Below are 17917 nucleotides of genomic sequence, written 5' to 3'. Positions count from 1 at the left end.
GCCTTTTCTTCGAAGAAGAATCATCATTTCGGCCATTACCTTGGTAAAGACCCGGGGTGCCGTGGACAATCCAAACGGCAGCGTCTAAAACTGATAGTGACAGTTCTGCACCACGAACCTGAGGTACCCTTAGTGAGAAGGGCAAATTTGGGACATAGAGGTAAGCATCCCTGATGTCCCCGGACACTATATAGTCCCCTTCTTCCTGGTTCGTTATCACTGCTCTGAGTGACTCCATCTTGATTTGAACCTTTGTAAGTGTTCAAAAATTTTTTTTTTTTTTTTTTTTTTAGAATAAGTCTCACCTAGCCTTCTGGCTTCAGTACCACAATATAGTGTGGAATAATACCCCTTTTCCTTGTAGTAGGAGGGGTAATTTAATTATCACCTGCTGGGAATACAGCTTGTGAATTTTTTCCCATACTGCCTCCTTGTCGGAGGGAGACCTTGGTAAAGCAGACTTCAGGAGCCTGCGAAGAGGAAACGTCTCTACATTCCAATCTGTACCCCTGGGATCCTACTTGTAGGATCCAGGGGTCCTGTACGGTCTCAGCGCCATGCTGAGAACTTGTCAGAAGCGGTGGAGCGCTTCTGTTCCTGGGAATGGGCTGCCTGCTGCAGTCTTCTTCCCTTTCCTCTATCCCTGGGCAGATATGATCTTATAGGGACGAAAAGACTGAGGTTGAAAAGACGGTGTCTTTTTCTGCAGAGATGTGACTTAGGGTAAAAACGGTGGATTTTCCAGCAGTTGCCGTGGCCACCAGGTCCGATGGACCGACCCCAAAAAACTCCTCTTCCTTTATACGGCAATACACCTTTTTGCCGTTTGGAATCTGCATCACCTGACCACTGTCGTGTCCATAACATCTTCTGGCAGATATGGACATCGCATTTACTCTTGATGCCAGAGTGCAAATATCCCTCTGTGCATCTCGCATATATAGAAATGCATCCTTTAAATGCTCTATAGTCAATAAAATACTGTCCCTGTCAAGGGTATCAATATTTTTAGTCAGGGAATCCGACCAAGCCACCCCAGCTCTGCACATCCAGGCTGAGGCGATCGCTGGTCGCAGTATAACACCAGTATGTGTGTATATACTTTTTATGATATTTTCCAGCCTCCTGTCAGCTGGTCCTTGAGGACGGCCCTATCTATAGACGGTACCGCCACTTGTTTTGATAAGCGTGTGAGCGCCTTATCCACCCTAAGGGGTGTTTCCCAACGCGCCCTAACTTCTGGCGGGAAAGGGTATACCGCCCATAATTTTCTATCGGGGGGAACCCACGCATCATCACACACTTTATTTAATTTATCTGATTCAGGAAAAACTACTGTAGTTTTTTCACATCCCACATAATACCCTCTTTTGTGGTACTTGTAGTATCAGAAATATGTAACACCTCCTTCATTGCCTTTAACGTGTGGCCCTAATAAGGAATACGTTTGTTTATTCACCGTCGACACTGGATTCAGTGTCCCTGTCTGTGTCTGTGTCGACCGACTAAAGTAAACGGGCGTTTTAAAACCCTTGACGGTGTTTTTGAGACGTCTGGACCGGTACTAATTGTTTGTCGGCCGTCTCATGTCGTCAACCGACCTTGCAGCGTGTTGACATTATCACGTAATTCCCTAAATAAGCCATCCATTCCGGTGTCGACTCCCTAGAGAGTGACATCACCATTACAGGCAATTGCTCCGCCTCCTCACCAACATCGTCCTCATACATGTCGACACACACGTACCGACACACAGCACACACACAGGGAATGCTCTGATAGAGGACAGGACCCACTAGCCCTTTGGAGAGACAGAGGGAGAGTTTGCCAGCACACACCAAAAACGCTATAATTATATAGGGACAACCTTATATAAGTGTTTTCCCTTATAGCATCTGTTTTATATATTTCTAACGCCAAATTAGTGCCCCCCCTCTCTGTTTTACCCTGTTTCTGTAGTGCAGTGCAGGGGAGAGCCTGGGAGCCTTCCCTCCAGCCTTTCTGTGAGGGAAAATGGCGCTGTGTGCTGAGGAGATAGGCCCCGCCCCTTTTTCGGCGGCCTCGTCTCCCGCTTTTAACGGATTCTGGCAGGGGTTAAATATCTCCATATAGCCTCCGGAGGCTATATGTGAGGTATTTTTAGCCAAAATAGGTTTTCATTTGCCTCCCAGGGCGCCCCCTCCCAGCGCCCTGCACCCTCAGTGACTGCCGTGTGAAGTGTGCTGAGAGGAAAATGGCGCACAGCTGCAGTGCTGTGCGCTACCTTTAGAAGACTGAGGAGTCTTCTGCCGCCGATTCTGGACCTCTTCTTACTTCAGCATCTGCAAGGGGGCCGGCGGCAAGGCTCCGGTGACCATCCAGGCTGTACCTGTGATCGTCCCTCTGGAGCTGATGTCCAGTAGCCAAGAAGCCAATCCATCCTGCACGCAGGTGAGTTCACTTCTTCTCCCCTAAGTCCCTCGTTGCAGTGATCCTGTTGCCAGCAGGACTCACTGTAAAATAAAAAACCTAAGCTAAACTTTTCTAAGCAGCTCTTTAGGAGAGCCACCTAGATTGCACCCTTCTCGGCCGGGCACAAAAATCTAACTGGCTTGGAGGAGGGTCATAGGGGGAGGAGCCAGTGCACACCACCTGATCCTAAAGCTTTACTTTTTGTGCCCTGTCTCCTGCGGAGCCGCTATTCCCCATGGTCCTTTCAGGAACCCCAGCATCCACTAGGACGATAGAGAAATGCATTTTATATTTTAATGACATATTATAATAATAATTTTATCGCCTTTGTTCAGCTCTGTTGTCACTCTATTTTCTGTAGACATGCCAATGTTACATAGGGGTATATTTACTAAAGTACGGATTTATAGTTGAGATATTGCCTATAGCAATCAATCAATCAATCAATCAATCAATCAGATTCTACCTTTTATTTATCTAGCACCTTCTAGAAGATAATAACTAGAATCTGATTGGTTGCTACGGGCAACTTCTGCACTTCTATAAACCCGCACTTTAGTAAATATACCCCATAGTATTAAAACTGCTAACTAATCTTCTCTGTTGCATATGTTGCTTTACATATTACAAATATTATTTGCATATTTAATTATGTATGTTTATTAGTAGAATGTCTGTTCCACCATTGTACATTTCAATTGATTAAAATGTTAGTTTATACACATTTGTTCCCTGTTTTCTTCACAACAACACTCAGAATGTGAGACCTGCAATTACATTGTTGATACTGACCTTCGGTCTTCTTCCGCCAAGAAAGTTTTCTATCCATCTCAGTATATATCCCTCAAAGCCATATTTGTTAATACTCCTGTGTGGTGCAGTGTCAATTGCCTTTTGGAAGTCCAGATAAAGTCCACTGCCTCCCTCCCATCTGCTCTCTATGTTGCGCTGTCGAAGAATTAAATTATATTTGTTAGATGCTGATTTCTAGGAAGTCTCTCCCTATTTGCTGCCTGGTATTACTGCAAAATGTAGCCGAAACATTTAATTTTATGAAGTGAATCTACAGTATCAAAACACTGCATTTGTATCCTTAGGACAAGTATATACTTCTATATACATATCCATAATATACTGTACACTACACATGGCATAAGGTCTATATAATGTGCTCAAGACTGCACTCTTATAACATCAGGACAAAGTTATACCATACATATATGTGTCTATAACGCATCATGGTTCAAAATATTGTGAGAATACCTGTGTATATGTACAGTGTCGGACTTGGGTATGAAGGGCCCACCAGGAAAATGCAGTGGTAGGGGCCCATGTTTAGGGGTATGGCAGTTTCTAAACGGGGTGTGGCCAGCCACCACAGAGTTTGGCTAACCATTAGAGTGCACGGTCTTGGCCCCTTGATAAATATACAGTATATAGCAAATACTGCTAGTCCATGCATGATAAAGTATCAGATATATAACAGCATTGCCCAATACCATAGTCCTGTGCAGTATAAGGTAACATATGTATAATATATAATTCAAGTGCACAGTCTGGAATCTGATCCCCAAAGGGGGAGGTGGGCTCCCAGGCCCCTGTATCTGTATATTCATCTCTTCACCCGCCACATTGTATAATGCCCATAATATTATGGGTAGAATTGTTTTAGGCTGAAGCGTGGCGGTCATATAAAAAAGCAAACCAAAGTGTGTGTGTGTGTGTGTGTGTGTGTGTGTGTGTGTGTGTGTGTGTGTGTGTGTGTATAATAATTATTAGTAATAGTAGTACTAGTTGTGTTAAGATTAGAATAATAATTGAAATTATTATTATTAATATTAATAATAATAATAATAATAATAATAATAATAACAACATGACTAGTACTACTACAGGTTGAGTATCCCATATCCAAATATTCCGAATTACGGAATATTCCGAAATACGGACTTTTTTGAGTGAGACTGAGATAGTGAAACCTTTGTTTTCTGTGGCTCAATGTACACAAACTTTGTTTAATACACAAAGTTATTAAAAATATTGTATTACGGTAAATGACCTTCAGGCTGTGTGTATAAGGTGTATATGAAACATAAATGATTTGTGTGACTGTACACACACTTTGTTTAATGCACAAAGTTATAAAAAATATTGGCTACAATTACCTTCAGGCTGTGTGTATAAGGTGTATATGTAACATAAATGCTTTCTGTGCTTAGACTTAGGTCCCATCGCCATGATATCTCATTATCGTATGCAATTATTCCAAAATACAGAAAAATCCGATATCCAAAATACCTCTGGTCCCAAGCATTTTGGATAAGGGATACTCAACCTGTACTACTACAACTACTACTACTACTACTAATAATAATAATAATAATAATAATAATACCATACTTAAAAGCCTCTCCATCACGCAATCAAGATACAAACAAATTAGTTATTTTCTAAAAGCCATCACCATCTGTATACTGTAACAGGCGTGCAATCACACGCGTAAAGTAGTATTTTTTTTGTAGTTCGGTGAATATGATCTTATTTTATCATATTTTTTACAAGTTTGTGCATCAATATTTGTGCTTACTATTGTTTATCCTGTATTAAGAATCTTAATTAAGGCTCATTTACCTGGTGTTGATATTCTACAAATACAGTATGTGGAGAAAATATACAATGGCAGTCAACATTTGTTCTTATTAGTTGATAATTTTTCATTTACTGACTTTAATTAGCTATCCTGCATCTTTTGACACATGCAAATGCTTTTTTCATGTATCTACAGCATATGACCATGTATTTACAGTATATAGTAGGCAAGGTTGATTACTGCTGTTGCCCTGCTGCAGGAGTTAAAGTGGGGGGGAGCAGCTGAAGGCAAGGTGAGAGGGGGCTGCAGAGACACAAGGCAGGGAGCTGCAGGAGCAACACAGGTGGTGAGCTGCCAGAGTAACAGAGCCAGGGATGTATATAAGGGCTACTACTGTGGGCAATATGTGTGTAAGGGGCACTACTACTGTGGGCATTATGTGTAAGGGGCACTACTACTGTGGAATTGTGTATAAGGGGCACTACTGTGTGGGATAACATGTATAAGGGGTACTACTGAGTAGTATAATGTAAATAAGGGGCACTACTGAGTAACATGATGTGAATAAGGGGCACTACTGTGTGTCGTAACATGAATAAGGGGCACTTGTATGTTGTGTAATATGAATCAGGGGCTCTACGTGCGGTATAATGTGAATGAGATTGTGCTACTATGTGGCATACTTTGTATTGGGTGTAGTATTGTGTTACCACGCCCCTTCTTTGTGAGACCACTGTCCCTTTATAAAGTATAGGAGGTAGGGCACAAATTTATAGTTTGCAGGGTGCAGGGGGTGCAGAAAACCCTAGCACTGGCCCTGGCTCCGCCTAATAAAGGGGGGGGAGGGGTAAGTGGCAAGGGAAATTATTTTCACTACAACTCCAGGACCACTTTAAGCCCTGCCTGGTTGCATACTCTGCACTCATATCCCAACTAAAAAATAAAAATAAACACTGATTATATAAGTGTTGTATATGCTAAAGAGCATTGAAGAAAGCTGCAAAGAGTAGAACCATATTTAAATTAAAGAAAAAGAGCAGTAAGGATGTACAAGGTAACCACTGAATGTCAGCTGTAAATGTACCACAGCTTTAAAAGGGGAGGCATTTGATATACCAGCTGTCGGGATCCCAGCATTCACCATACAGATGCCGGAATACTGACAGCCGTCATACCGACAACTATTCTCCTTCTTGAGGTGTCCAATACACAACAATGCCAAGGTTGTGCTATGGGCAGCTGTGTTTCTCCGGCCTTTGCTAACAGCTTCATGTTTGAGGTTGAGAAAGATATGTTTTTTGCTGATATAGAAGTGTCTAAGAACATAAAGTTTTTTGTTAGGTATATAGATGATTTATTTTTGATTTGGCAGGGAACGGAGGTGTCGTTTGATCAATTTCTGAAACGTATAAACAGTATGGATGCTAATATAAAATTCACTGCGTCAGTTAGTGATACCAGTGTCAATTATCTGGATGTGGAAATTTCACTCATAGAGGGAAGGATACGTACCAATCTATATAAGAAACCGACAGATAAAAATACTGTCCTACATGCATCTAGTTTCCACCCCCCTAACATTAAGTACAGTCTACCATACTCTCAATTCTTGAGGGCACATCGTATTTCAGATGATCTGGCCAAAATGGATAAAGAAATCATGAGGATGGCTATGGATTTTAAGGCAAGGGGTTACGATTGGTCGAATTTTATGGCTACCAAGGATAAGGTTTTGAGCATGAATAGGAATGAGTTATTACTGGCTGGGGTCCCGAAATCAGATTTGTTAAAAAACAAAATCCCATTTGTACACAGATATAACTCATATAGTAGTGAAATTAAGAAGGTTACCCACCAGAGCTGGTCCATCATTACCTCTGATAGAGATCTGCCCATGTTCAAATCCAATACCTTGTTACCTTCATATACACGAAATAAGAATCTTAAGGACCTGTTGGTCCATAATGACATCTCTGGCCGTAAACCAGAGCCTATAGCCACATTTTTAACAAGGAAGCCAGGGTGCTATAAATGTGTTGGCTGCACAACATGCAACTACATGGAAACAGGCCCTGGCTTTCCACATCCTCAGACGGGCAAATTCATTAAAATTACCAAAGTTCTTACCTGCACCAGCACACACGTCATCAATTTTATAAGATGTCCATGTGGGCTATACTATATTGGCAAAACCTCCAGGCAGTTCCGTGAAAAGATGGCAATGCATAGATCGGCCATCAGAGCTGCACTGGTGGGAGACCAGCAAGCACAGCCAGTAGCGCGGCATTTTAAATTGGCTAAGCACAATTTGGCATCGCTGAAATATAAAATTATTGACCAGCAACCCGCTAGCTTAAGAGGTGGAGATAGGAATCAAGCGCTCCTCCGTAGAGAGGCTAGGTGGATTCACCGATTGAATACCCTTGTTCCAGCAGGCTTGAATGAACAACTGGGTCTACATTGTTTTCTCTAAAGTCCGATGTATGAGTTAGTTTATATACTCTAATGTACACAATTAATGAAATAGAATGAGCTTTTAAATTTCATTATTGATGTGTACTGAATTGCACGACATTAGGTTTTTTTGCACTGTCTTGTTTTCATTTTATGTGTTTGTGTATATGTTTCCTAGGTAACCGGCGCCATGACGGGGGAAGGAGCGCGCCGCACATGTGGGCGGGTGACGTCATCCGGACCCGCCTGGCTGCCGCGCCGTGGGAGCAGAGGGGGTGATGGTGAATGTATAAAGGTAAGAGTCTTTCAATGTTTGTATTGTTCTGACGAAAGTTTTAAACAACTGAAACGTTAACAGCACAACAGGGGTGTTTGCCTCGTTATTTGTATATGTTTGAAGTCCTCGTGGAGTGCCGCCGTTTCTGGATCATATATATATATATATATATCCAGATAAGTCCACACTCACTGCTACAGTCCACAACATAGGCGGTGCTCCATAAGGGGCTCCAGAGAAGTCCAAAATATATCCAAAAAGAGTACAGGCACTCACCACTTTTCCTTGAAAATAGAAGAATTTATTGCCACTCACAGGTGTGTCTCACATGGAGACAGTCAGCATAACAGCATATAGTGTCGACGTTTCGGCTCCCATCGAGCCTTCTTCAAGACAGAAAAACAACAGGGCTGCTGGGTATACACCTGTTGTTTTTCTGTCTTGAAGAAGGCTCGATGGGAGCCGAAACGTCGACACTATATGCTGTTATGCTGACTGTCTCCATGTGAGACACACCTGTGAGTGGCAATAAATTCTTCTATTTTCAAGGAAAAGTGGTGAGTGCCTGTACTCTTTTTGGATATATATATATATATATATATATATATATATGTATACCAACGAACAAAATCAGAGGCGGCACTCGGAGTCTTTTAAAGGCAGTGAAAAAACTGTATTAGTGAGGTCAACGTTTCGGGGACCACCTCCTCGTCTTCAGGGAGGTGGTCCCCGAAACGTTGACCTCACTAATACAGTTTTTTCACTGCCTTTAAAAGACTCCGAGTGCCGCCTCTGATTTTGTTTGTTGGTATATGTCAGGGAGTGCATCCCTGGGGAGGGCACCGGAGCAGGATACACCCTGAGGGGGAGGACTGGAGTGCCGGAGTCCATTTGCGGTATATATATATATATATATATATATATATATATATATAAAAATATATATAAAAAAAAAAATATATATATATATATAAAGATATATATATATATAGATATATATATATATATATATTTGTACATATTTACATGAATGTATATGTGCATTTGGAATTATTTACCCCCACTGCTTATACAATAGGATTTTAGCACACATATGTTTTGTTTTTGTTTTTAAACTTCGCTTGTAAAAATACCTCTATTTCTCCTAGTAGGTTTGCAAAAATTATCCTGTGCCTATATGCTGATTCTGACCGCCAGAACATTAATTGGAGGTATGGCAAAAAAACAAACTGATCACACTCGGGCTGTACAGTATTTGGGAGCAAATAAAAAAAATAAAAAAATCACATGGACAAACCATGTTTCAATGCAAGGGGGGGGCAAATACATTTATTTATGAATTTTGCATGCAGGGTAAATACTGGCTGCTTTTGCATATAGGTGGTCATTCCGAGTTGTTAGCTCGCTAGCTGTTTTTAGCAGCCGTGCAAACGCTATGCCGCCTCCCACTGGGAGTGTATTTTAGCTTAGCAGAAGTGCGAACGAAAGTATCGCACAGCGGTTACAAATTAATGTTGTGCCGTTTCAGAGTAGCGTCAGACCTACTCACCGCTTGCGATCACTTCAGACTATTCAGTTCCTGTTTTGACGTCACAAACACGCCCTGCGTTCGCCCAGCCACGCCTGCGTTTTTTCGAACACTCCCTGAAAACGGTCAGTTGACACCCAGAAACTCCCACTTCCTGTCAATCACTCTGCGGCCAGCAGTGCAACTGAAAAGCTTCGCTAGACCTTGTGTGAAACTACATTGTTCGTTGTAATTGTACAACGCAAGTGCGCATTGCGCCGCATAAGCATGTGCAGAAGTGCCATTTTTTTGCCTGATCGCTGCGCAGCGAACAAAAGCAGCTAGTGATCAACTCGGAATGACCCCCATAGTCCAGAAATGCCAGACAGCTATATTTTTACACTGCAAATTACATTTGTGCTCGGACAAACCTCTCCAAAATCCAAATCTCTCTGCACGTTATAAATCTGCCCCACCTGCAATGTAACATGGTTTTGCCAAAGTGCAAAGTTACTCCTGTTTTCTATCTTGCTCCCAGCTTATAGGGGGTAATTCTGAGTTGATTGCAGCAGGAACTTTGTTAGCAGTTGGGCAAAACCATGTGCACTGCAGGGGAGGCAGATATAACATTTGCAGGGAGCAGGGGCGGAACTGTGGGAGGCAGTGGAGTCGGCTGCCGCCGGGCTCCTGGCCACAAGGGGGCGCATCTCCTCCACTGTCTCCCGCAGCCTGAGGACTGCGCTGCTATTGCAGATGGAGGAGCTGTGTCAATGACACGGAAGCTGCCTCCTGTAGAGAGAGATGGCACTGGCTGCAGCTAGGGGGAGCTCCAGAGCACAGCTCCTCCCGGGCCCTTAGTAAGCCAGCCGAGGGAAGCTCAGAACTCTCTGCTCCTCCATGCTCTGGATGATAGCCAAAGGTAGGCACTGTGTGGGGGGTGGGGGAGAGGTGTATTTGGGGGGAAGTACTGTGTTTTGTGTGTGCTTGTTTTTAAGTGAGGTGTGTGTGTTTTTAAGGAAAGTTGTACATTCAAGTAAAAGAGGCATGTGTGTGTGTGATGTGTGTGAGAGTGGCATGTGTGTGAGAGGCATGTATGTGTATGTAAGTGGGAGGCATGTGTATGTAAGTGAGAGGCATGTGTGTGTGTGTGTGTGTGTGTGTGTGTGTGTGTGTGTGTGTGTGTGAGAGGCATGTGTATGTAAGTGGGAGGCATGTGTATGTAAGTGAGAGGCATGTGTGTGTGTGTGAGAGGCATGTGTATGTAAGGGGCCCTACACACTCGGCGATGCGCCGCCGAGGTGCCCGACGGCCGACGAGCGACCCAGCGGCGGGGGGGCAGTGACGGGGGGAGTGAAGTTTCTTCACTCCCCCCGTCACCCGGCTCCGTAGACTTGCAGGCAAATATGGACGATCTCGTCCATATTGGCCGGCATGCACAGCCGACATGGCCCCAGCGATGAACGAGCGCGGGGTCGCGCATCGTTCATCGCTGGGGACTCCACACTGCATGATATGAACGATATCTCGTTCATTAATGAACAAGATCGTTCATATCGTGCAGTGAAATCGCTATGTGTGTAGGGCCTATAAGTGAGAGGCATGTGTATGTAAGTGAGAGGCATGTGTATGTGAGAGGCATGTGTATGTGAGAGGCATGTGTATGTGAGAGGTGTGTGTAAGTGAGAGGCACGTGTGTGAGAGGTGTGTGTAAGTGAGAGGTGTATGTAAGTGAGAGGCGTGTGTGTTTAAGTGAGACGTGTGTTTAAGTGAATGAGGCGTTTGTCTTTTTTTTAATATATATCTAGTGTTCACGCTAGGTGTCTGCCCCTTTTTTAGACAGCTGAATCCCGCCCTGCCCGTTTTTGTGCGCCCTGCCGCCCCGCCGTTTGCTGCCTGCCGGACCCCGCCACGTCGCCGGATCCAGCCGTGCGCCGCCGGACCCGGTACGTACATGAGAGTCCCCCTGGGCTAAATTAACCTTGTAAGTATTTTGCAGCTGTAAACATTAATCTCAGTGCTTTCTACTAGAGATGAGCGCCTGAAATTTTTCGGGTTTTGTGTTTTGGTTTTGGGTTCGGTTCCGCGGCCGTGTTTTGGGTTCGAACGCGTTTTGGCAAAACCTCACCGAATTTTTTTTGTCGGATTCGGGTGTGTTTTGGATTCGGGTGTTTTTTTCCAAAAACACTAAAAAACAGCTTAAATCATAGAATTTGGGGGTCATTTTGATCCCAAAGTATTATTAACCTCAAAAACCATAATTTACACTCATTTTCAGTCTATTCTGAATACCTCACACCTCACAATATTATTTTTAGTCCTAAAATTTGCACCGAGGTCGCTGTGTGAGTAAGATAAGCGACCCTAGTGGCCGACACAAACACCGGGCCCATCTAGGAGTGGCACTGCAGTGTCACGCAGGATGTCCCTTCCAAAAAACCCTCCCCAAACAGCACATGACGCAAAGAAAAAAAGAGGCGCAATGAGGTAGCTGTGTGAGTAAGATTAGCGACCCTAGTGGCCGACACAAACACCGGGCCCATCTAGGAGTGGCACTGCAGTGTCACGCAGGATGGCCCTTCCAAAAAACCCTCCCCAAACAGCACATGACGCAAAGAAAAAAAGAGGCGCAATGAGGTAGCTGTGTGAGTAAGATTAGCGACCCTAGTGGCCGACACAAACACCGGGCCCATCTAGGAGTGGCACTGCAGTGTCACGCAGGATGTCCCTTCCAAAAAACCCTCCCCAAACAGCACATGACGCAAAGAAAAAAAGAGGCGCAATGAGGTAGCTGTGTGAGTAAGATTAGCGACCCTAGTGGCCGACACAAACACCGGGCCCATCTAGGAGTGGCACTGCAGTGTCACGCAGGATGGCCCTTCCAAAAAACCCTCCCCAAACAGCACATGACGCAAAGAAAAAAAGAGGCGCAATGAGGTAGCTGTGTGAGTAAGATTAGCGACCCTAGTGGCCGACACAAACACCGGGCCCATCTAGGAGTGGCACTGCAGTGTCACGCAGGATGTCCCTTCCAAAAAACCCTCCCCAAACAGCACATGACGCAAAGAAAAAAAGAGGCTTTTTACTGATATTTGGTGTTTTGGATTTGACATGCTCTGTACTATGACATTGGGCATCGGCCTTGGCAGACGACGTTGCTGGCATTTCATCGTCTCGGCCATGACTAGTGGCAGCAGCTTCAGCACGAGGTGGAAGTGGATCTTGATCTTTCCCTAATTTTGGAACCTCAACATTTTTGTTCTCCATATTTTAATAGGCACAACTAAAAGGCACCTCAGGTAAACAATGGAGATGGATGGATTGGATACTAGTATACAATTATGGACGGGCTGCCGAGTGCCGACACAGAGGTAGCCACAGCCGTGAACTACCGCACTGTACTGTGTCTGCTGCTAATATATAGACTGGTTGATAAAGAGATAGTATACTCGTAACTAGTATGTATGTATAAAGAAAGAAAAAAAAACCACGGTTAGGTGGTATATACAATTATGGACGGGCTGCCGAGTGCCGACACAGAGGTAGCCACAGCCGTGAACTACCGCACTGTACACTGGTTGATAAAGAGATAGTAGTATACTCGTAACAACTAGTATGACACTATGACGACGGTATAAAGAATGAAAAAAAAACCACGGTTAGGTGGTATATATTATAATAATAATACAATTATGGATGGACGGACTGCCTGCCGACTGCCGACACAGAGGTAGCCACAGCCGTGAACTACCGCACTGTACACTGGTTGATAAAGAGATAGTAGTATACTCGTAACAACTAGTATGACACTATGACGACGGTATAAAGAATGAAAAAAAAACCACGGTTAGGTGGTATATATTATAATAATAATACAATTATGGATGGACGGACTGCCTGCCGACTGCCGACACAGAGGTAGCCACAGCCGTGAACTACCGCACTGTACACTGGTTGATAAAGAGATAGTAGTATACTCGTAACAATTAGGATGACACTATGACGGTATAAAGAATGAAAAAAAAACCACGGTTAGGTGGTAGGTATATAATAATAAATAATACAATTCTGGTCGGACGGACTGCCTGCCGTGTGCCGACACAGAGGTAGCCACAGCCGTGAACTACCGCACTGTACACTGGTTGATAAAGAGATAGTAGTATACTCGTAACAATTAGGATGACACTATGACGGTATAAAGAATGAAAAAAAAACCACGGTTAGGTGGTAGGTATATAATAATAAATAATACAATTCTGGTCGGACGGACTGCCTGCCGTGTGCCGACACAGAGGTAGCCACAGCCGTGAACTACCGCACTGTACACTGGTTGATAAAGAGATAGTAGTATACTCGTAACAATTAGGATGACACTATGACGGTATAAAGAATGAAAAAAAAACCACGGTTAGGTGGTAGGTATATAATAATAAATAATACAATTCTGGTCGGACGGACTGCCTGCCGTGTGCCGACACAGAGGTAGCCACAGCCGTGAACTACCGCACTGTACACTGGTTGATAAAGAGATAGTAGTATACTCGTAACAATTAGGATGACACTATGACGGTATAAAGAATGAAAAAAAAACCACGGTTAGGTGGTAGGTATATAATAATAAATAATACAATTCTGGTCGGACGGACTGCCTGCCGTGTGCCGACACAGAGGTAGCCACAGCCGTGAACTACCGCACTGTACACTGGTTGATAAAGAGATAGTAGTATACTCGTAACAATTAGGATGACACTATGACGGTATAAAGAATGAAAAAAAAACCACGGTTAGGTGGTAGGTATATAATAATAAATAATACAATTCTGGTCGGACGGACTGCCTGCCGTGTGCCGACACAGAGGTAGCCACAGCCGTGAACTACCGCACTGTACTGTGTCTGCTGCTAATATAGACTGGTTGATATTTAAAGAGATATTAGTAGTATACAACAATACTATACTGGTGGTCAGGCACTGGTCACCACTCCTGCAGCAAAAGTGTGCACTGTTAATTAATATAATTGTACTCCTGGCTCCTGCTAACAACCTGCAGTGCTCCCCAGTCTCCCCCACAATTAATTATAAGCTTTTAATTTATACATTGATGACTGTGCAGCACACTGGGCTGAGCTGAGTGCACACAGACTGAGTCACACTGTGTGACTGACTGTGCTGTGTATCGTTTTTTTTTTCAGGCAGAGAACGGATATAGCAGAGAGAAGTGAACGGATATATTATATTAAATAAAAGTTAACTAGCAACTGCACTGGTCACTGACTGTGGTAAACTAACTCTGTCTGCGACTCTGCACAATCTCTCTCTATCTAATCTATCTATCTCTATTCTAATGGAGAGGACGCCAGACACGTCCTCTCCCTATCAATCTCAATGCACGAGTGAAAATGGCGGCGACGCGCGGCTCCTTATATAGAATCCGAGTCTCGCGATAGAATCCGAGCCTCGCGAGAATCCGACAGCGTCATGATGACGTTCGGGCGCGCTCGGGTTAACCGAGCAAGGCGGGAAGATCCGAGTCGCTCGGACCCGTGGAAAAAAAAGTGAAGTTCGTGCGGGTTCGGATTCAAAGAAACCGAACCCGCTCATCTCTACTTTCTACCTGGTGCAGTGTGCCTCAGTGCTCTCTACCTGGTGCAGTGTGCCTCAGTGCTCTACCTGGTGCAGTGTGCCTCAGTGCTCTCTACCTGGTGCAGTGTGCCTCAGTGCTCTCTACCTGGTGCAGTGTGCCTCAGTGCTCTCTACCTGGTGCAGTGTGCCTCAGTGCTCTCTACCTGGTGCAGTGTGCCTCAGTGCTCTCTACCTGGTGCAGTGTGCCTCAGTGCTCTCTACCTGGTGCAGTGTGCCTCAGTGCTCTCTACCTGGTGCAGTGTTCCTCAGTGCTCTCTACCTGGTGCAATGTGCCTCAGTGCTCCCTACCTGACGCAATGTGTATAATGTGCTCTATCTGGCGCAATGTGTATAATGTGCTCTATCTGGCGCAATGTGTATAATGTGCTCTATCTGGCGCAATGTGTATAATGTGCTCTATCTGGCGCAATATGTATAACGTGCTCTAGCCTCTACCTGGCGCAGTGTGTATAGGAGGTTCTAACTGGTGCAATGTGTATTAGGGGCACTACCGTGTGGTGTAATGTGAATTGACACTATTATGTGGCCACGCCCCTTCCCCACGAAACAACGCCCCTAGATTTTTGCTGCGCACCTTCGGTGCGCACTGTCCATGTTTTGCCCATAGGAATGGGAGCACCAAGCATTATAGTATGTACCTAAGTTTGCCCATTTAACTTAAAAATTTACCCTCACGAATGAAAAATGTGCCCTCCCCGTGATCAGCACCCTGCCCTAAAAAAAAAATACTACAGTGAACACTAATTATATTGGCACACCGCTGCGCCAAAGCATCTCCATGGAGACCTGGTGGGTGAGGGAGCACTGTAGGTGTACTATAATGGTATGCTGGTGTCTGTTTTATTGTAATGACTGACTTGGAATTAGAGATGAGCGGATTCGGTTTTACTCGGTTTTACTCGGTTCTCAAAACCGAATCTTATTGGCTATCCAAAACACGTGACATCCGTGAGCCAATAAGATTCGGTTTTGAGAACCGAGTAAAACCGAGTAAAACCGAATCCGCTCATCTCTACTTGGAATGCGTCCACTTTCTATGTGTATCTATATTACTATTGGGAAAGGTACCTGAGCACCCTTCTACTGTTCACCCTGGGTGCGAGATAGCTACATATGGTATGTGTGTGTATGTGTAGGGGGACACCAAAATGTATCATGCCTCCGGGCGACTGGGACGAACTTACGCCACTGGCAGGGAGAGTTAAGGCCCATATAGACGGGCTGATGTGGGAGAGATGTGTGCTGAGCGAATCGCAAACTGCAATCAACTCAGAATTACCCCCATAGTCAGCTACTGTTTTCCTGTGAGTTCTTCTTTTTTTTTTTCTATTTAAATAGTTTTATCTTCCCTAAATAGTCACTGGATATACAGATGTTGCAGGAAAATAAAGCCTCGAATAAATTAAAAGTAACCAGACTGGAATAAAAAATAAAGCAAACGGTAATTTGCAGAAAGCCACTGGCAAACCTTATGTTATAAATGTACAGTGCATCGTTGTGTGTGTAACTAATCTTCTCCATGGCAATACCCTGACTAAGATTCTCAGTATGACATGGCAGACAGCATGCTGTATCCTAGCTGTTCACTTTCTGTCTCTAGCGTTATATTGCTTTGCTTTTTAATAGTCTTTAAATTATCTGCAAATTCCAGCCTAGTTTTTATGGCATGAAATTAAGAGCTATGCATTTATATATTCCATTTATGTAGGTTTTAGACCACGTTAAACTTACATTAGATGGCCTCAAGAAAGATACTGTATGCTGAGGTTTCAGATCTAAAGTTCGGAAAGGATGAACCTGTTCATGATAATTACAGCCATCTGTTCATCCTATTGTAGCCTAGAGATGCTTTATAAAGTAAAAATATACATGAACCAATCTTCCAAGATGTCACTTGCCAAATAAGTAAACCTTGTCCTACAAATGTGCCTCCAAAATAATATTGATTTAAGCAATCTCTTGTGGAAAGGTAATAAAATAGCCATAAATAAATATGGCAGGCTACTGGCAGTACTGTATATTGTTGCAATATCAAAATTACTGCTGCTGGATTGTACGTTACTTTAACTAACTAAATTGATTTGAAATATATTATGAATTTGGCTTTGTTGTTTTCTAACATGAAAAAGTTTTCTACAATTAATAAAAATTACAAACAAAAAGAGGTAATATGGGACCCCTGGCGCACAATATTCATAGATGCTAATTAGTACTGATTGGTACTAAATGATTGAACCAACATGTGCAAATTTCAAATACACAAAAACTCAATATTTAATTAAAACAAACACAATCCCAGATTGGGCATAATACACAATATATAAAATAAAAACAAAAGTGCAACTTGGGGTGAGGTAGATAGGAACCAGGTGACTTATTGAAAGTGCTTTAGTGCCAGTGGCGGATTTAGCGGGGGGCGATTAGGGCGAACGCCCCCCCTACACATACCGGCACCGGGATGGATGGCCGGGTCCCGCCACGGTGCCGGACTGGAGAGCGGTGCAGCGCGGCAGGAGAAGGGGAGACGAAGAGAGACAGTGTAGGCGTGCGCACGGGGGTTGCCTGGTGCGCACAGGCATCCCACCCTGCACACACGCTTGCTGCTGCCGCTGATTCCCGTCTCCTTGACACTGAAGCGAGGAGAGCGCTGCGCGCGCCTCTCCTGCCCACTGTGTCCCCGTCTCCGGCATTCATTTTAATTGTCTGTGGCTGTCATCCAATCAGAGCTCACGGACCGGCTCTTGATTGGCTGCCGGCCCGTGAGCTTTGATTGGCTCACAAGATGGCGCTATATTTCAAATGGCCGCCGGAGACATGGACTCAGTGGGGGGAGGCGCAGAAGAGACACGCGGTGCGCTCGCTCCCCCTCAGCATCAGAGACGGGAATCGGCGGCAGTGGCACTGGCAGCAAGAGGGTAAGCACCACTGGGGGCATTTGTATCTGGCACCACTGGGGGCATTTGCATTCTGGCACCACTGGGGGCATTTGTATTCTGGCA

The 17917-nt window shown here is 44.2% G+C and overlaps 1 protein-coding gene across 2 annotated transcripts in view; it reads right to left on the bottom strand.

The window, feature by feature from the left end:
• Window positions 1-17917, bottom strand: part of DLGAP2 (DLG associated protein 2) — an 802299-nt gene that overhangs the window by 439685 nt on the left and 344697 nt on the right. For both annotated transcript variants that reach the window (XM_063916664.1, XM_063916665.1), the window contains exon 3: window positions 3244-3399. In XM_063916664.1, coding sequence (XP_063772734.1) covers window positions 3244-3280 — 37 coding nt within the window. In that variant the 5' untranslated portion in view covers window positions 3281-3399. The remainder of the gene's footprint in view (window positions 1-3243; window positions 3400-17917) is intronic.

This window comes from Pseudophryne corroboree, chromosome 4, assembly GCF_028390025.1.
Source record: "Pseudophryne corroboree isolate aPseCor3 chromosome 4, aPseCor3.hap2, whole genome shotgun sequence".
In the NCBI taxonomy this organism is placed as follows: domain Eukaryota; kingdom Metazoa; phylum Chordata; class Amphibia; order Anura; family Myobatrachidae; genus Pseudophryne; species Pseudophryne corroboree.
The sequence above is the reverse complement of the archived record's forward strand: the minus strand, read 5'-3'. Positions and strand labels throughout refer to the sequence as shown.